The sequence below is a fragment of the Centropristis striata genome, chromosome 6 (genome assembly GCF_030273125.1).
Source record: "Centropristis striata isolate RG_2023a ecotype Rhode Island chromosome 6, C.striata_1.0, whole genome shotgun sequence".
Lineage (NCBI taxonomy): Eukaryota > Metazoa > Chordata > Actinopteri > Perciformes > Serranidae > Centropristis > Centropristis striata.
Genome location: NC_081522.1, coordinates 31,215,951 through 31,236,473, shown reverse-complemented (window position 1 = coordinate 31,236,473; position 20,523 = coordinate 31,215,951). Strand labels below are relative to the sequence as shown.

The window sequence follows — 20,523 nt, the reverse complement described above, 5'->3', positions numbered from 1 at the left end:
AGTCCCACATAGAAGAGTTTCATTCCTATTTTCCTGAAAGTGGGTTTAAGGGCAAACACAAACTGTGGGAGCAATTCATGTTTTATATTTTGGTAACCACTGGTTGATAGAGTTCCCAATGGTGGAATGTAACTAAATACATTTGTACTTAGGTACAATTCTGAGGTACTTGTGCTTTACTTGAGTATTTTCATTTTATGTAACTTTATACTTCTATATTCTACTTCTTTTCCACTACATGCTTTAGTTGCTTTTCAGGTCAAGATTTAACCCAAAAATGTGATTAATTAAGAGTGATTAGGCTTTTTTTTTTTTTTTTTTTATAAATAAAAACTTCATAACAGTATATTAAGTAGTTAAAATGAGCCCTAACTTGAGAAGATTCATACGTTGCTAACATAAATATCAATAATAATCATCTAATAATACTTTTGAAATATATAAAGATCTGAGGTCCATTCTGCATAACAAGTACATTTACTTTTGATACTTTAATTACATTTTGATGCTGATACTTTTGTACTCTTACTTCAGTAAGTTTTGAATGCAGGACTTTTACTTGTAGTGGAGTAATTTCACAGTGTGGTATTAGTACTTTTACTTTAGTAAGAGATCTGAATACTGTGCCTAGATTTGCAGCACAGCCTGATTCATTTTTGCCTTTGTTTGCATGCATCGTTTGGCCAATGCTGTGTTTAGTTGGATGCCATTCAATAATATTCTATATCAGATCAAGGTTGTATAATATTTTTAGAACTTCCATCGATCAAATTCTCTAACTATGGTGTAATCAATGTACCGTTTGGAAGATATACACTTTATCTGTCAATAATAAATCACACTGTCAAAATCATTTAATGGAAAGAGGAAAAAATATTTTAGTTTCAAATTTATGAGGCAACCGTGTATTTGCCAACATGGAATGGAACATCTCTGACATTTCAATAAACTGAAATAGTTTTATCACAGGAAAGACGTTTTAACATTACATTACATATGTAGGGTTAATACATTACTATTAGGAAGAATTGAGAATCAGCAGATGGAGCTAAATTATTTCTCATATCCCTTTTGGTAGGTAATTGGATGAAACATGAGGAGAGGGTGAGGTCCTTGACAAATCTGCCGAGCTTGTGTTTTATTTGCTCTTGCAGATTGTTTGGGCCCTCTCCTGTTCAGACACATATCAGTTGACCTGGCTCCACATTTTGTTGCTTGGACTGGTAGTAGATCTATCCACAGGCATTTAGCCCTGTGCTCTTTGAGAATGCCCTTTGGAAATAAAAACTCAATCAAGTCCCACACCAATACGCTTTTGTGCTAATGTACTATAATAATAATAATAATAATAATAATAATAATAATAATAATAATAATAATGATAATAATACATTTCATTTATATAGTGCTTTTCAAAACACTAAAAGAAGCTTAACAGGCAATAGGGGTGGACAGGACAGGAAGACAGGGATGGAAAAGTTAGCCATCAACCCGTCCGTACATATACATAAACATTCATACAATAAACTAATACAGTAGTCCAAAGTTTGCAGCCCAAACTTTTTACATGTCCAAATAACTATAGGGTACAGTAGCCTATGGACTATCTGGAAGTGCTTAAACATGGACTCAAGACTCAATCTCAATCTCAATCTATTATGACTTTATTACTGAAATATTAAAACACTTTTTTTTTACGCTGCCTGTGGAGTCCAGTCATTGGTTCTGGTGGCAGCTGAAGAGCTTGCAGGCTGTCAGGCTGATGGAATAATGAGCTGATAATTATGCGTAGACTTGACTGTGATGGGGAGGCAAAGGGGTACACGTAACAGCAACATAAAGTCCTACAGCAGAGATGATAACAACAAATTAGGTGTGTCACATTGGATATGTGGTCAGCTGATGAGAACAGCTGAAAACGTGGTTTGACAGCCTCAGACATGACAGCAAGCAAATATGAGTGAGCATGCATGAGGAGTGGATGCTGCATGTATGATAATAAGACTGAGATAAGATATAAGAAAACTACGACTAAGGATTCTGTAAAACGCTATTGGTGGTCATGGTGTTTCTGCTTTGTTTAACTGATGACATTGAAACAATACTCTATGTGAGTTGTACACCAATGAGTTGTGTTTGTTTGTTGTGTGTTTCATAGACTAAGATTGCAGGAGTTGGCTTTTTGAAGATTCATGCTCCCTGGAACATTCTCTGTCGAGAGGCCGAGCTCATGAAGCTAAAGATGCCCACCAAGAAGGTTAGACTCACGGACCCCATTTACTTCTGTTATGTGGTGCTATATAATAGTTCTAGGTATCCTTGACTGAAGTGTGTGTGTGTGTGTGTGTGTGTGTGTGTTTTGGGATTTCTAGGTGTATGAAGTTAAAGAGTCAAGTGGTGTTATGGAGAAGATCAACTCCCTGGTCAGTAAAGTCTTGGAACCTCTCCACCCTCACGTTGAGGAGCACCAACCCAAGAACATCAAACACCTGTCCCACACTTTCTCCAGGGAAAAACAACACCTGTAAGTGCATCTTTTTCACTTGCGGGAATAAAGTTGAGCTCTTGGTGCCTGACATGGGTGTAAAGTCCACACAACAAGAGGAGCAATTTTATTCATTGTCGAACAATTAAATATATATGTATATATATATATATATATATATATATATATATATATATATATATATATATATATTTTTTTTTTTTTTTTACCAGTAACCTTATGACTAGTTTTTTATATTGAAAGTTATGAGGAATTATGTGCATTAAGCTGCTGGAAGATGTTTTGTTTGGAATATGGCAGGAAATGTAGATTTTCACTAACAGTATCTCAACAGTAATCAAAAAATGGTTGACTGGAAGCACAATAAGTTCTTTCTAAAAATGTTGTGATGCATTAACAGACAGTCACAAGTGTGTGTGCTTCTGTGTTTGTGTGCGCACATTTTTTACTCAACAGGTTTGACCTCTCAGACAAAGATTACTTCTTTGACAGCAAAACCAGAAGTTCAATAGTAAGTCCGCTAAAGATTGTCTGTGATGTATCTACTGTGGGAGCCAAGTTACATTTATAGAAGGACAAGTTAATAAATAGGAACAATTTCAGTGTGTTTTATGTTAAGATCTAGATTTGTTAAAGTCAGACAAACATAATTAGATGTAATTCATGTTCATGGAAGAATGATATTTGTAAAAAAATATGTTATTTTTGTACCTTTTGTTATGAGCAGTAAGGCAGGTTACTGTGACTTTAAGAGAAATACATTTTTTGTTTTTGGGACACAGGTGTCGGGTCAAAGTTAATTCTATTAATTGGGGCTCACTGAAGGACTGAGCTACATGGTTTCCTTACCGCAGTTATCTTTATTAATTAGAGTAAATCAACAATCCAAAAGTATGTGTGCATTTACAGTATTTATGTAATTTATGTAAAATATTAGCTTTTCCTCTCCACCAAACAAAGGTCACACACTGTCAATTTATCAGAACCTTTTTGACTCATTGTTTTAAGTTAAAACAACCAAAATTTAGTTTAGCTTATTATTGCTTTTCAGATTAAAGCTTTATCATTGTTTTATTATAGTTTGTATAAATTATGCTTGAATATTTTCTACAAATATTTTCTTTAGCAGCATGGTGCATTTCAAGTTCTTCTGTTTTTCATTTCTTTTCAGGTCTATGAAATACTAAAAAGAACTAAATGCAAGGCCAAGTACAGCATGGGTAAGTCTGGATCTCTGTGTCCGCCTCCTTATATAGAGTAGAGTTTAATTCTTGGGTGAATTCACAAAGAATGGATTGTGGACGCTGATGGCACCATGAATTGCGCATCACTTGCAACTGATATCTGCCCTGTCATAAGGTTAGATTCATAGAAGATATTGCACTAATTATTACAGTGTAAACACGCCCATGATGTTTTGAAGCTGAGCGCAATTTGCCTACTTTTTACAGATGATTTAAATTATCCAAGTGGCAAAGTTTCAAGTGTGGGTTGTGAGGGGTGAAGCCCTGAATAACTCCCAGTATGATGCGTACTTGGGCTGGGCTTGTGCTATGTTTTTAAATAGATCAGACCAATTTAACTGCAAAGACACTGTAAGTGTGTCAGTCCACTTTCACACAGTGAGCATATGTGAGCGCATCAGCTGTGGACATCAGAAAGTCCGACTGAGCCAGATCTCTATTTGTTTATAAACCTTATTTGTCATTAATTGCTCATGTATTTTCAAAAATGACTGATAGTCAATGATAGTGAAGGTGAAAAGAGCATTCTGTCAATGAATACCAAAATAAAAGAGTTTGAGTCTCATATTCGTCCTATGAGGTATTGCAAATTTTTGAACATGACTAATGATTCAATGTTTAATCGTCTCTTGTTGATGAGTTATTGTAGGAAAAGCAAAATATCATCTGTGTAGAGACTCATAATGTGTGTTGGCTGGTTGGATCCTTTTTTAGTAGATGTTGTGATTACAATGTCCATAACTGATTTTTTGGATAGAGATTTAGTCACTGTCCATGTCAGACAAGTTTTCACTTACCAGAAATACCCTGTCAGTTTAAGTAAGGGGTGGCCCCTGGTGGTTTGAGAGTGCAGGAGGCAGCACATGAGGTATGCTGCAGTCATTTAGCTGTTTTTTTTTTTTTTTTTAATTTGGTCAGCCTCTGCTCTTACTGGCACAAGTTCCTGAATCTTGTTGTCTCTCCTGTAAGATACATTTGTTGCCGTCTTTGTTTAAATTACCATTCATCACAAACAGATGTCTGTATTCTGGTTTTATGCCAATTACATGACACAAATGTCATCAGCACCTGCTCTATTCACACAATCATACATTACACAGACTTGTAGTATACTAGGGAGCTGGTGGATAAAGTCTGTGTAATGGCTAGTAGATTCAGGGCTGCAGTGCTTGTATTAGGAGGAATAAAGACTGTGGACACATTTACTAAAGGCTCGTTTCCATGAGGCACTTTCCCCTCTAGTAAGCCGCTAGAATGGGTGTGGCTTGGGAGAGAGCCACCCAACTTGACCGGTTAGTGGCTCACAAAGTACCTGCCTCTGGTATTTAGTTTCCTGAGCCGCTACTGACGACTAAATAGTCCAATAGTGATTGGATACGGTTGAGGCGGGATATGACGTTAGTAGAACTTGACACAACCACAACAAAACATTTGTAAAAGAAATAAGCAGAGCAGACTGAGAGGAGAGAATTGAGAACAATAAACCAAAGAGAAGACGATGGACAAAGGAAAAAGTGTTTGGACTTGCTGCATCGGTCTGTTGTCAGTGTCGCGTCACTGACATCACGGTCAAAACTGACGCTGAATAATCACGTAAATGTCGCAGAACTATTTACGTCACATTCAAAGTCCGTTGGTTGGCCGCTACAAAAGTACCTGTATGGGAACAGAGGCCGAGGGGAACTAACTAGTGAGCGTAGCCAAAACACCACTTTTCAAAAAGTACTCAGTGGAAACACGCCTTAAGCTAAGATTAAGACCTTAACACCTGAGTCTATTTGTTTTTTTCTCGGCAGGTATCACCAGTCTCCTGGGTAGTGGTGTTTATACTGCAGCTTACCCTCTTCATGATGTGAGTAGTACTAATCCTGCCACTAAGTTATGGTCATAGATGGTGCTAGTTTGCAACCATATTTACAAGCTGATGTAACATTTTGTCATCACTCTGAGGGGGAAAGATGCTGCCATCTTAGATGATCAAACCTGGTTTCACAGTCTCCAGTCAGTGTGCAAAGTAACTAGCTTTAGATTTTCTCTTTACTTTTTCAGGGAGATATTAATGAGAGTGCAGAGCCAAATGACAGAAAGGTGAGAAAGTGGTTTCTATATGGAAGCAAGTCTTCAGAGACTGCTGTCAAGACAATGTTTTTGCTTTTGCACAGCTTTGCACGAATGCATGATCTGCTTCAGCATGCTGAGTGAGTGATTCTCTTTTTTCACACACTTGTTGACAGCTGCTGCTGACATCTACTGGTACCCTATTAATGTGTAGGAAAAAAGTCTTCAATGTTATTATCATAAGATCAATTAATCCTACTAACCATATCATGTGTATCCAAAGCCTGATTTATTTATTTCATCTATGCTATAGAGCTCCATTGTTAAGTCAAAAACTATTAAAACCACATCAATTAGCCACAAACAGCTCTTATTAGTTAGTTACACAAAAAATGTCCTTCTTCTGATAATACTCAGCAAATGTATATTAATCCTTGCTGAAACAAATGCACTATTTACAGCACATTTATGATTACATTGAATCAACCGGTATAAACATGTTTTAAACATGTAAGCAGTGGTTGAAAGTAACTAAGTACATTTACTCAAGTACTGTACTTAAGTACAATTTTGAGGCACTTGTACTTTACTTGAGTATTTCCATTTTATGTCACTTTACACTTCTATTCCACTATATCTTAAAGGCAAATATTGTACTTTTTACTTCACTACATTTAGCTGCCAGCTTTAGTTACTTTACAGGTTGAGATTTAACATGAAAAACATGATACATTTAAAATGATTGCACATGTTTATGAATTAAACCACATAATAGTACATCCAGTAGTTAAAATGAGCCCTACCTCGACAGCAGTAAAACGCAGCTCGATCATGTTAACATGATCAATTTAAAGTGATTAGACTTTTTTCCCCCATTAAACTTCATAACAGTATATTAAGTAGTTAAAATGAGGCCTGTGTTAACTAAATTAAAGCACTGCTTACAAAAATGCATCAATATAAATAATCAAATAATATATTGCAATATATAAAACAATGAGTGAGTCCATTCTGCATAACAAGTACTTTACTTTGGTAAAAGTAAATTTTGATGATGATACTTTTTTACTTTTACTTCAGTAAGTTTTGAATGCAGGACTATTACTTGTAGTGGAGTCATTTCAGTGTGGTATTAGTACTTTAACTGAAGTAAGGGAGCTGAATACCTCTTCCACCACTGCATGTGAATCAACTTATAGGCTAAAGACCAGTCAAATAGAGTAAAATGACAGTGGAGTGTTTGTCAGTTAAAGTACACATGTAGTGGCTAACCCAACTAGCATGGTCACAGTCTGCCCAACAGTTGTGCTCTAGACAAATATGGCAGTAGTGATAAGGCATGATAAAGCTGTGCAAATAATGCAACAAAACACTGTTGATTGTCTTCCTCAGCTTTTGTACGAAGAGTGGGCAAACTACAGTGTCTTCTACAAATACCAGCCTATTGGACTTGTGCGGTAAGGACCCATTTCTTGAGGTATATCATTAACTGCCAAGCTTACTTGTATGGTAACGACTGTGATATTAGTGAAGTGACAATGAAGCTTCGTGAACCATTTGCTTTATTTTATGACCCAACTAGATTGTGGTCTTGGCTTTAAAAAAAAAAAGTATTAAGCAATGGTAATTGAGTGTGTTTTTGAAAAAAAGTGGTCTAATCATTTTTTCCATGACTGTATGTGAAAAAGTTGAACACAGTTCATTGTATTCAACTATTTGTTTGTAGCGATACATAATAAATTCCAACAAAAAGTATGACATTTTCTTTCTTTTCTTCTTTAAAAAAATGTGTGCAGATAGCCTCAGTGTTGTAAAATCCTCTCTACAATCTGTTTTGGCATCTCTTAAGCCTTTACGTGCATAATTTGTTACTCCAGTTAAACTTCCTGGATCACATTTCATTATCTCAGCAGGATCTTAAACAACACATCCCCACCAATGCAGCCTCCTGGGGTGATTTAACACAGGGCTGTTTCTAATCTAAATCCCTGCTTGCTTTCCCTCTGGAATTTGATGACCCCGGTCAAACAATCAGTGCAGTTCAAATTCCCATGTCCAACATGACCGTTCTGTCTGAAGAATCAAAATGATTCACATCTTTTTTGTGTTGTTTAGGAAGTATTTTGGTGAGAAGATTGGTCTCTACTTTGCCTGGTTGGGTCTCTATACCCAGATGTTGATTCCTGCCTCTCTGGTGGGCGTCATTGTGTTTCTGTATGGATGTGCAACAGTGGATGACAACATACCAAGGTACACACACACACACACACACACACACATACATACATAAACACACACACACACACACACACACACACACGCACGCACGCATGCACGCACGCACGCACGCACACACACACACACACACACACACACACACACACACATAATGACACACACACACAGACACACACACCACACACATACATACACACAGACACACACGCACACACACACATAATGACACAAACACACTCACTGACACACAAGCACACACACATACACACACACACACACACACACACACTCACAGACACACAGACACACAGACACACACACACACACACACACACACACACACACAATGACACAGACACACCCACACACTCACCCTTCCAATCTTGTCAGCCAATTTGAGAATGGTCTCCCCCCAAAAATGTCAATATTTGTATTTTTGTATGTATATTTGGGGTGCAAAGCCCTTTAAAAAAATCAAAGTGGAAAGAGAAATGGAGAAAAGAAAAGTGCAGACATAGTGAAACAAAGAAAAGATTTGATGAATGAGTTGGGGAAGGGGCCTCCTCCACTTCCTCGACCTGCTTCTCGTCATCCACAGGATATTATGACACATCCTGCCGGCACGTACTTAATACAGACACACACCACACATGCTCTGTTCAAGTGCTAATATGAGTCTCATCTGGACACACAGAAATCACACAGACAGAAGACAAGTCCCCCTGTCTGTCTCAGAATGGCCTCACTGGGTTCAGTTATTGTGTGACTGCTTCAGTTAGAGGAAATCTACATTGAAACTAGCATTTAAGGAGGAATAACAGCTAATATTACTCTTCAAATATTTGTAGTTGTGAAATGAAAAATGTATTAAAAAGTATTAAAAGGTTTTTCATACTGAAATATGAACTTTTTTTTCTTTATAGGATTACTTTTGTCACTGAAGAGAAAACCTACAGTTGACGATTGCAGCAAATATTATTATATTCTATTTAGTTTCAAAATTGATTTATACTTATGCTACGATACTTAAGGAACAAGAATAACCAAGCTGAATCCGACAGTTTATGTGTTATGTCTGTTCATTCTAGTTTGACTGATCTATGATATGGTTTATATTACTTTTCAGGTCGAGATTTAACTTTTTTAGGTGATTGGACTTTTTTTCTTAATACACCTCATAACAGCATATTAAATAGTTAAAATGTGCTTTCATAAATGCATCAATAATAATAATCTAATGATATATTTAGAATATATAAAATAATCTGAGTGGGTCCATTCTGCATAATTAGTACTTTTACTTTTGATACTTTAAGAGTACATTCTGATGCTGATACTTGAAGTGTTGAGGTTTTGAAAGCAGGACTTTTACTTGTAGTGGAGTAATTTCACAGTGTGGTATTAATACTTTTACTTAAGTAATAGATCAGAATACTTTTTCCACTACTGATTTTCATGTTGTTCCTTTGTGTGATATGGGCTCTGTGAATGTGTGTTTGTATGCATGGGTGGTGTGTGTTTGTGTGTGTGTGTGTGTGTGTGTGTGTGTGTGTGTGTGTGTGTGTGTGTGTGCCTTGTTTTCCAGCATGGAGATCTGCCACCCAAAGAACAACATCACCATGTGTCCCCTGTGTGACCGAGTGTGCAGCTACTGGAAACTTAGTACCGCCTGTGCAACCGCTCGGGCCAGCCACCTGTTCGACAACCCTGCCACTGTTTTCTTTTCTATATTCATGGCTCTGTGGGGTGAGTGCTGCTCTTCTTTAATCAATCCTTTCTCTCTCTCATTGCATTCACAAATAGCATATTGGGGTGGCTGTGGCTCAGCTGGTAGAACGGTCACCCACTGATCGGAAGGTTGGTGGTTCGATCCCTGACCATGGCAGCCTACATGTCAAAGTATCCTTGAGCAAGATACTGAACCCCGAAAGGCCCACCAATGCTGGATTCATCATGTGAATGAATTCCCAATGGTGGCAGGTGGCACTGTTGTAAGATAGCCTCTGCCACCAGTATGAATGTGTGTGTGAATGGGTGAATGAGCGCAGTCTGTAGTCTAAAGCGCTTTGGATAAAAGCGCTATATTTACCATATTAAAACTGACCTATTAGGTCAGCACTGTGGAATTGCAAGTTGGAAAACAAATATGCAGTGCTTTCTTAGCTCGCTCACACCAACAAAGCCTTATTTTTCAATATGTTACATAGTATACATAGTATGTACTAGGGATGGGAATAATTAATTGATGATCGATTAATGATCGTTAAGAGTTTGGTCGATCATGTGTAATTTTGAATCGATCTGTGTATTTTTTAATTTTACTTTTATCTCTGACTGCATTTCAGTACTCACTGAACTGAAACAAGCGAACGAGCGTTCAGTTCTGCGGCCGTACACCAATAAGCCGATGATACAGTTTGCAAACTGAAAGTTGCAATAACAATTATAAAACACACAGAAGTACAAGAATATAAGAACACAAAACACACTTAATATGCACAATTACAGTGAAAACTAACCTCATGCCTCTTCGGGGGTTGAAACATAAATCATTGAACTCCTTGACATTATCTTTACAGTATCACCTCACTTGAGTTTCACGATTGACAGGAAGTCTACTTTCGTCCTTTCAAAATAAAAGCGTTCTTTATCAAAACAGGCTTTTGCATAGTACTCTGTGTGTGTGTGTGTGTATATATATATATATGTATATATATCTTTTATTTTGTCCATGTATCAATTAATTGATTAATTGATCGTTAACGTTATAGATGCTGGAGTTAGCAGGTTTCTTCCAAACGCCCATCCCTATGTACAGTGTATATAATATATCAGTGAATCTGAAAGATTGTCTTATAACATATATATTTATAATATATATATTTCTAGTTATTACTTGTCCAATATTACCTAACCATGGACATTTTTACTACTACTGACCTCTCTGACTGAATTAAGTGACCAGGTGCATTGGGTAAAAGATTTAAAGTTAAAGCCTGATAAAAAAAAAGTGTCATAAATGTAACTTTCTGAGTGCTTCTGTATTTGTCTGATTATGTTTTGTCCTGTTCAAAGCTGCCATGTTCATGGAGAATTGGAAGAGGAGGCAGATGAGACTGAACTATGAATGGGACCTGACAGGGTTTGAAGATGAGGAGGTGAGTGGTGCCCAAATAATAGATAACAAATAACAAATAACCTGACATAGGAAGAGGTGAGCTCCACCTGTATGAAGAACCCCTTCAACTGTACTCTACATATATTGTGCTGCTTTTCATTCAAACTGGTGCAATTTGATGATTCATTTAAAATATGTATGATTGTACTGAAATCATTTTACATAATGTCCCAGCCAGGTCCCAAAGTAACATTCATTTTACAGTTTCCTTCAACACAGTAAAAACATGTTGAGAAATTACCGTAATTTCGTAATAACCCCCTCTCTGTCTCTCGGTTTATTTTTTCACAGGAAGCTCTCAAGGTTTGGATAAATTACTATTACTCAATTATCCCCCTCTCTTTATTCTTGTAACCTTTCTGCTGCTACTCCTGCCAACCTCTTGTCACAACACACCACATAAGACACATAATGTTAGTGTAAATGGTATTTGTAAATGGAGTATTTGTTCTACTTAAATGTTTCAAAATATAATTTATGTTTTCCTCTTCAACACACTGTAAAAAAAATCTGCACCGGCAGCTGTGGTTGCCAGAACTTCACCGTAAAAATACAGTGAGTGGGTTTTCTACTGTAAATTTAAATGAAAATATTATCAGAAACTGTAATTTAGACTGAATAGTCCCTTTATTTTTAGGGTTATCGCGTCCTTATGACATTATGGTATTTCTCCTTTAATTTTACATGAAAAAACGGAGTGTTTTCTACAGTTTGAAAGTTTTGTACTAATCCTTGATTTACGCTTATTAAAAGCGTCTGGATATCACTATGGTGATATTACATTTTTAATTTCATGTCCTATTTCTGTTGCAATTTGACAGTGTTTTACTGTAATTTCTACAAACATTTTTTATTTTTATTTTTTTTACATTTTTTGCATAGTTAATCATTTTCTTACGATATTATTACAAAGTTGACTTCATGACATCAATTCTTCCTATCCAATTAACACTGTGCCTGATCTCTGAAAAACTCTTGACATAAGTATTGCGGCTCCAGTGAGGCCAAATAGTTTAGTCACAAAAAAATATGAAATGACTAAAACATAGCTTTTCTAAAAAAAATCACAAATTTGCCTCAAAGAGCTTTACAGACTGTCAAAGTTTCAGGATGAGAATGACGGGTTTGTAGCACCTCCCAGGTTCCATGAACTGCTTCTTTCAACCTTTACCATGTGATAATTTTTCTTCTCTTGAAGCGCTGTGACTATTACCTGACCTTTCACCTCAAGCTTTTATCCTTCTACTCATTTTAACTGTTTCTTGTTATTGTCCTACATAATGTTTCTTGTTACTTCCTTTTTTATGTTAACATTTCCATTAGTTCAGTTGGTGAGTATTGACTCACTGTGCTATACTTAATCATCAAAGTCTATTACCCTGCATCATCATTGTATATCACCATCATACTTTATCATTGTACTTTTTTCAGATTTACCTTATGAAGGCCATGTATAGGTTAAATGTTATATCTGCTAACATTATGTGATACCATGTGCAGGAGTTTGTAGCTTTTTTTTTTTACTTTTGACCAACAGTGAAAAAATGCCTTTTTATGCCAGTATAATTTACTACTTTTCTATTTGTTTCACTCTTTATGTTTGTCATTTCTATTCCGGTCACCATCACAGGACCACCCCAGGGCCGAATATGAATTCAGGGTCATGCAGAAATCTATGAGCAAAGATCATTCACAGCATAAGGTAAATATATGGTGTATTTGCATATATCAGGTTGTATGTGTTATGAATATATTTATATTTATATTCTTTCAAAGCCTTTCAGTGGTTTTTCACCTCAACATTAATTTACTGTAAGTGTGTAGTTTTCATGTCTAGTTACCAGGCTGTATATAATATCTGATCAATAAATTTACATATATAGTATAGCAGGAACCTTGTTGCCCTGTAGAGCTTTGCAGACACAGATAAACACTGCATTTTTCTCCCCTTTAATTGGCTCCATCTCTAGATGTGCTTCAATGAACTCTAGCTTTGTTGAATATTGAGGCCATAACCTCTCTGGTTTACAGTTAAATGTAATGTTAGTACCCTAGGAATTCAACAATAGGCTTTCCATAAGAGTTTTGATTTACATTAAGGACCTGTTTACACGACGCCCTCTATATTATGAGATGTGCCTTTCGTTTAGACGAAACAGCCTTTCTGGGGCTTAAAAACAAAAAAAAAATGAATATGAATACTTTATTATTCACTGAGTGGAAATTCCTATTTGGTTGCACCATAGACATGTCTCAAAACAACCCCCTGAAACCACCCTCAAGAGTGGAAATCTTAAAAACGCTCCATCGTTGTGTTTCCGTCTAAAGGGTTGAAAACGCAAAACTGTCTCTGATCAGCTCACGTTGGCTCTCGTCACGTTTACGTAACATCCATGTGCAGTCCAGGCAAACGATAACAAACATGTCGGACTATTTCCATCAGTCAGACATTCAAGTTGCCCTAGCAGCTCTGATAACTATCCAGGAGTCATTTCAGCAGTTAAGCAGAATTATCACAGATAATATAACAGAACAGAGAAGGCGCATTAATTACCTTTTTTTCTATTTCTATTCTATTTCACGCTACGAGGAAGAGAAGTAGGAGTATAAGTGTCAACGCTCTTGTTGTGAGGCAGTTTTTCACAGTACCACCTAGCTACATGGCTGCATACCACATCGACTTTTGTGTCACCATATGCATGCAGATTTCCCCCTAAAAACGCTCATCTAAACGCGGAATAAAAAGTGAGAACGCAACAATACTTTAGCATTTTCTGTCCAGATCGTCTCCATCTAAACTAAGTGCCTCTAAGTTTGACTGGAATTCAAACTGCAATACTTTTAATGATGTGAAATTGACTGTAATAATCTGCTGTAATATTCCTTGCTCCGTTCAACACTCTGGTCATGTCAGTAATTTCTTAACAGCTGTGAATATATTTTTTTTATTTTTGGATGTTTAGGTTGAAAAGCTCACATGTCGAGACCGCTTCCCAGCCTACATGACTAACGTTGTCATGATGCTGTTAATGGTAAGAAGAACCCCAATTTTCTGTTTTTAGTACTGTGTATCATTGATGATTCACAGATATGTATCATATTCTGTTTGTAATGCTGTAAATCTATTTTATTGTCAGATCGGTGTTACATTTGCCATTGTGTTTGGTGTGATACTCTACCGGATCTCCACAAAAGCAGCTCTTCATATGAGCGCCAATCCGGTCACAAGGAGCCACGTACAACTAACGGTGAAAACCACTGCAGCCATCATTAACCTGGTGGTCATCCTCATATTAGACGAGGTGTATGGAGCTGTGGCACGATGGCTCACTGTGTTAGGTAAGTTAGGTTCGCTGTAGACTTAGCTCAGGCACTAAACGGGGTCAATAGGTCACATATGTCTATGATAATAGTGGACAATGGGACTTTTTAACACAGAATATTATATTCAGTGTGGAAGCACCTTTTTCTTGATATTAATTTTGCCTAATGTGCCTCACATAATATTGGGATGTGCATGCAATACTTTGTGGTTGTCACTATGTGAATAGAGATTAAATGTATAGACTGTACAAAGATAAGAAGGCCCTAAAAAATAATCAGAGTGTTATAAAATTTGCAACATAGTGCAATATCCTAATTATTAAGGTGCAATATTTTCAAAACGTGTGTCAAAATGCCATTCTGAATGAAGTATTGTGGGAATGCAATGGTGGAATGTAACTAAGTACATTTACTCAAGTACTGTACTTAAGTACAATTTGGAGGTACTTGTACTTTACTTGAGTATTTCCATTTTATGTAACTTTATACTACACTACATTTTGAGGTAAATATCGTATTTTTTACTCCACTACATTTAGCTGACAACTTTAGTTACTTTTCAGATCGAGATTTAACATGAAGAAATAAATCAATTTAAAATGATCACTCAGGTTTATAAACTAAACTACATTAACAACAGTCTATTAAGTAGTTAAATGAGCCCTACTGTGATTTCATTAATAAATGCATCAATATTATTAATCTAATAATATATTTAGAATATACAAAACAATCTGAGTGGATCCATTCTGCATAGGGAATACATTTACTTTAAGTACATTTTGATGCTGATACTTTTGTACTTTTACTTCAGTAAGTTTTGAATGCAGGAATTTTACTTGTAGTGGAGTATTTTCACAGTGTGGTATTAGTACTTTTACTTTAGTAAGCAATCTGTACTTTACTTTTTCCACCACTGTGAGAATGTAGAGATATATATGCTTACAAATACTGTTGACTAATACTACTGACTAAAAAAAATAATTTGTTGTCATTTGACCCAATTGGACACAGAATTGTGGGTGGTGGGCAGTAGATTTTTAGATTTTTTCACATATAAGTGATATACATCATATGAAAGGAACTGAAAATGTATTTGAGAAAATGAAATTGACTTAATAATCAATGCATTGAACCTATTAAGGTGTATAAGGGTTTAGAACATTAATGTGTGGCTTTCTGAAGTCCATTTTCATGTTCAATTATATTTAAGTATTGTGTGATTGAAGCCTGTGAGAGTGATGGTATATTAATTATTTCTATCTATAAGGCAAAATGGTAACTTGTTTTTCAATGCAAATTGCAAAAAGAATTAAAGGGAATCGTCTGTTCCTTTTTAGAGGTTCCTAAAACAGACAAAAGTTTTGAGGAACGACTAATCTTCAAGACCTTCATTCTCAAGTTTGTCAACGCGTTCACCCCCATCATCTACATTGCTTTCTTCAGGGGAAGGTTAGTAACCTCATTATACAACCCTGGTTCCAAACTAGTGCGTTCATCTTGTTCAGTTGAAAACCATCCAAAGACAATATATTTAGTGTTTGAACTGATAAACTCTCAATTCTGAATTTGATAGATTCTGTTTATATTTTAATTGTTTATATTTGACGTGGCACTTCAACTTTTTTACAATCAAGGTTGTATTTCAAAGTGTAATTGTGTAGGTTTCAGTGACGTTTTCTGTCATTCTCATATGTTCGACTGCTTTCATGTAATTTCAATAACTGGCAAAATGTTTCAAGATGAATAACTCTTCATGTCTACTCTTAATGCTTTCATTAATTTTTTCCTATAGACTAGTAGGCAGACCAGGCAGCTACCTCTATGTGTTTGAATCCTACAGAATGGAAGAGGTAAGGTCTACATGTTTATTATTATAAATTATCTGTAAACAAAATGTTTTGTAACCACATACAGCTATTCTTTCCTGTCCCAGTGTCAAACGTACTGGGACCTTAGACAGACGAAAGCATAATAATTTCAATACTTTGGGGTCTACATTTAGTTATTGTTTTGCTGCTTATATGACACAAAAACACTAGTGATGGCAGATATTTTGGTTGTTTGGATCAATATGAGGTTATAGAAGCAGTGGTTACAGACTTAGAAAGTTGATACTGTGAAAAAAACTAAATTAATTTAATTTGTACTGACCACACTTGGAATAGTGTGATAGGTTCCTTACTTACTTACTTACTTACTTTCTGACTTACTGACTTACTTACTGACTTACTTGGTGGATTGTTTTACAGTGTGCTCATGGAGGCTGTCTCATGGAGCTGTGTATCCAGCTGAGTATCACCATGTTGGGAAAGCAGCTAATTCAAAACAACCTTTTTGAAATCGGAGTGCCGTAAGTATGCCGTACTTAACTTTAATAACAACTTATTACTTCCAGTGAAGGAAAATCCTCATTGGGTAGCTGTATTCTGTAAATAGTTTTCTTACTCTTGTGATAAAATTTTTTGTATGGAATGGCAACAGAATGAACAAATGGAGGCAAGGCATATATTACAATTGAAAAGGAAAATACAAAAGGAGGATCGGGGAGAGGAGGAGAGGGGAGAGGGTTAGGTAAAGCCGTGGGAACCCAGAGTGACTGATTCTAATTTATTTACTTACTTCACTTTTTACGTAACTTAGGTTTTGTTTACATTAATTAGGTTTTTACGTTACTTCTGTGGCTCACATCACCCTTGTAACTTCTTCACTTCCGGCATTTACGTACATTTATTTAACGTTAAACTGTTTTTTATAACGCCTTACCAGGACGTTTTTTGCCCCAAACATATAGGTCAGTGATTTTGTTGCCTAAATTCACAGAAATCGCAGCCTTATTTACAACTGCAAACCGTTGGTGTATGTTTAATGGTGTGTGTGCTATTTTTAGAGCGCTCCGTGGTACCGTTGCCCATCAATAACAGGATCTGGATCCACCTTTTTTCAACACGTGTTAAAACATATATCTGACCAGAATGTGTATAATCTTGGGAATGTCAAATAAAATTTCAACTAAACTAAAGTCGTAGGGGAATCTGACAGAGTTCAGGTTTGAACCAGATTATAGCTGAACCGGATTGGCTTTACAAAAGTGCAGGTGGTTATTATCTTAAACTTAATTATCTGTATCTATCACAAATTAAGGATGTGTGTTTTTGACAGCTCTCTGCTAGGTTTCCTCAGAGAGCCTCGTGAGCAAATACTTGTCCCATGGGACTTAATTTTCAAACACTCATGAGGTGGAAAAATATAAAATGTTTGGCAGTGGTAGACCACTTTTTGCATTGTGCCTCTCCAGAACAGCTTTGCATATATGGGGTATTATTGTATTCCAAATTAATATGCTATGAATGTATTGTTCTAAAACCATAGGAACCGTCTAGAATAGGTATAAAATCTGATGCATTTTTACTGAACTAATGCAACCAGTCAGAGACAACAGGAGAGTTGACTAGCATCTGAGATCTTTAATAATTGGACTAAGATTAAATTGGACGTTGTGGCTGGGGAGAGGGGCGCCTGGAATGCCCTCCGTAGCCTGCTGCCCCCACGACCCGGCCCCGGATAATCGGCCGAGAATGGATGGATGGATGAATGTTTGTAGCATCACTTTAACTTGACTCCTTAATAAGCAAGCATATCAGTAACTCTAAATGCCTCTATGAAAAAAGACATTGCTCTCCTATTATTAAGATAATACACTCTTTGTTGGGTTGATTTAGCAACCTCAGTACACACCACATTGGGAAACAGTGTCCAAGCATTTGGGGATTTAAATCTCATGTCATACATGTTTAGATTACCAGAGTAGACTAGGTTTCCAAAACTATGAAAACAGTAATACTTATTACAACTTCTATAAAGGGAATGCATGCTAATGTGTTCACATATTGTGTGTGTGTGTGTGTGTGTGTGTGTGTGTGTGTGTGTGTTTCTCAGCAAGCTGAAGAAGCTGATTCGCTACATTCGGTCAAAGCAGGGGGCTTTTCAAGAAGAAGAGAGACAGAAGAAGATGCAGAGATATGAAACTGACCACTTCCTGGAACCATTTGCTGGATTAACACCTGAATATATGGAAATGAGTCAGTACTTCACATGACATCCCTGCACACTCACTACTTGAAAAATACAGAAGCAAAACATTCACCAGTATGATTTTCTGTAGTCTTTAACCTTGATACAGATCCTATATAGATAAATACCTTGCTCACACCGGAGCGTGAATCAAAGACCACCTATGTTTCATTAGGCTGGAACATGATCAACATGAGTAATAGTTAATTAGATCATAAACATTATATATGTTGTTTAAGGTTTTCAGGTGCTCAGTTGCATCTTCATAGATTAATCAGTGTCATAGTGCTGTTACTTTTCCTTTTTTTTTTTTTTTTTTAGCAAAGACAGCACAACTGCAAACCTGCTAACAATAAACTCTGTTCTCTATCCCAGCGAATAAAAATACAGAAATACCAGGATAACAATAAATCCCTATGGAGACAGATGACATACAATATATCTCTAAATACAGTGATGCTATGAACACCATTAAAGATATAGAATAATATGGTTCAGTAAAGAATACTAACTACTACGTAATAAACACAGCTATAGTATATAGTATTAAATTATATATAACATCAAGCTTTAAGTAATGGATATCAAATATAAAGATGAAATAACATCTCCTAAATGGATATATATAGAAATGATTACTATTAATTTACTATTAAAAATATATACACAATATGCTGAAGTCCTTAAGCATTGCATTAACCTGCTTGCAGATCAAGCACATGACTTTTTCCAACCCGTGAGGTAAGGCAGAGTAAGCATTTGTCCACTTATCTTGAAACCGCTTCTTCTCCTCGCCAGCACAACGTTTTTTCTCAAGGGGCCTGACTCCGGCTCCTGCTCCGACTCCATCTTTACAGCTGCGGTCACAGTCTCTTCCCAGAGACAGAGTGAAGGGGGAGACACAGTCAGCATCCCAGTGGTTAAAAAAAAACATTGCATCATGGACCTCTGGGAGTGAGGTCAATTGAGGTCTAAACCACCCATGTAATTACCACTTATCCCTATAGATGCCGCTAAAGACCACGAAACGGAGATTCATCCTTTCAGAGAAATGTACAGTTGGATTAAAAACTAACACCTAACAACCGCCATTGGCTCCAGGCCGCACTTTGAGAACCTATAATCTACTGTAAAGGGCTTTAGTAACTGAAGTATATTTAGATTAGTCTTGGCTGGATTTAATCACACAAATAGGACTGACAGTTAATGGTGATGACTTTGTAATATATTATTCTCTCTTCCTCTGTGTCCAGTCATCCAGTTTGGTTTTGTCACACTGTTCGTGGCATCCTTCCCCCTGGCTCCGCTCTTTGCTCTTCTCAACAACATCATTGAAATACGACTCGATGCCAAGAAATTTGTGGCTGAGTTGCGAAGACCAGTGGCAGCAAGAGCCAAAGATATTGGTGGGTTACATTCAGCATACTGTAGCTCTTATTAAAGGTATACCATGCCTGCAATTATCTGATGGTAAATGGATACAGTGAGATCTCGGTGGAATGATGATACTATGAAGTGTTCCAGACAACCAACAAACTACAAGAAAACATGTTCCTGCACTATAGAAAAACAAGATTTCAGTTTTATCTACAAAATCCAGCAGTTGATACATATTGTTATGTCTACAGGTATATGGTACAACTTACTAAGAGGGGTAGCAAATGTGGCCGTCATCATTAATGTAAGTAAAACCTGAATGTAATAATTGATTGTAATGCATGCACTGTACATTCCCAAGGTATTCTTTCATTTAATGTGTGTTTTTCTTCCATCACGTTGGATTGAATTTTATTCCATTTTATTTATTTCTAAGCCTAACCTTAACCCTGTAACAGCATTAGGCTTGTCTAACCCCTAACCCTTAATCTAACTCTAACCTTAACCACTAACCTAGAAATCAG

General features: G+C 36.5%; 1 protein-coding gene across 1 annotated transcript in view; it reads left to right on the top strand.

The window, feature by feature from the left end:
* Positions 1-20,523, top strand: part of LOC131973675 (anoctamin-1-like) — a 39,009-nt gene that overhangs the window by 11,765 nt on the left and 6,721 nt on the right. The window contains exons 3-22 of the mRNA XM_059335727.1: positions 2,159-2,257; positions 2,373-2,524; positions 2,963-3,017; positions 3,678-3,726; positions 5,547-5,602; positions 5,800-5,838; positions 7,201-7,265; positions 7,924-8,058; positions 9,632-9,792; positions 11,122-11,204; positions 11,747-11,779; positions 12,855-12,926; positions 14,188-14,256; positions 14,362-14,563; positions 15,889-16,000; positions 16,344-16,401; positions 16,801-16,901; positions 18,488-18,630; positions 19,876-20,028; positions 20,251-20,303. Coding sequence (XP_059191710.1) covers positions 2,159-2,257; positions 2,373-2,524; positions 2,963-3,017; positions 3,678-3,726; positions 5,547-5,602; positions 5,800-5,838; positions 7,201-7,265; positions 7,924-8,058; positions 9,632-9,792; positions 11,122-11,204; positions 11,747-11,779; positions 12,855-12,926; positions 14,188-14,256; positions 14,362-14,563; positions 15,889-16,000; positions 16,344-16,401; positions 16,801-16,901; positions 18,488-18,630; positions 19,876-20,028; positions 20,251-20,303 — 1,890 coding nt within the window. The remainder of the gene's footprint in view (positions 1-2,158; positions 2,258-2,372; positions 2,525-2,962; positions 3,018-3,677; positions 3,727-5,546; positions 5,603-5,799; positions 5,839-7,200; positions 7,266-7,923; positions 8,059-9,631; positions 9,793-11,121; positions 11,205-11,746; positions 11,780-12,854; positions 12,927-14,187; positions 14,257-14,361; positions 14,564-15,888; positions 16,001-16,343; positions 16,402-16,800; positions 16,902-18,487; positions 18,631-19,875; positions 20,029-20,250; positions 20,304-20,523) is intronic.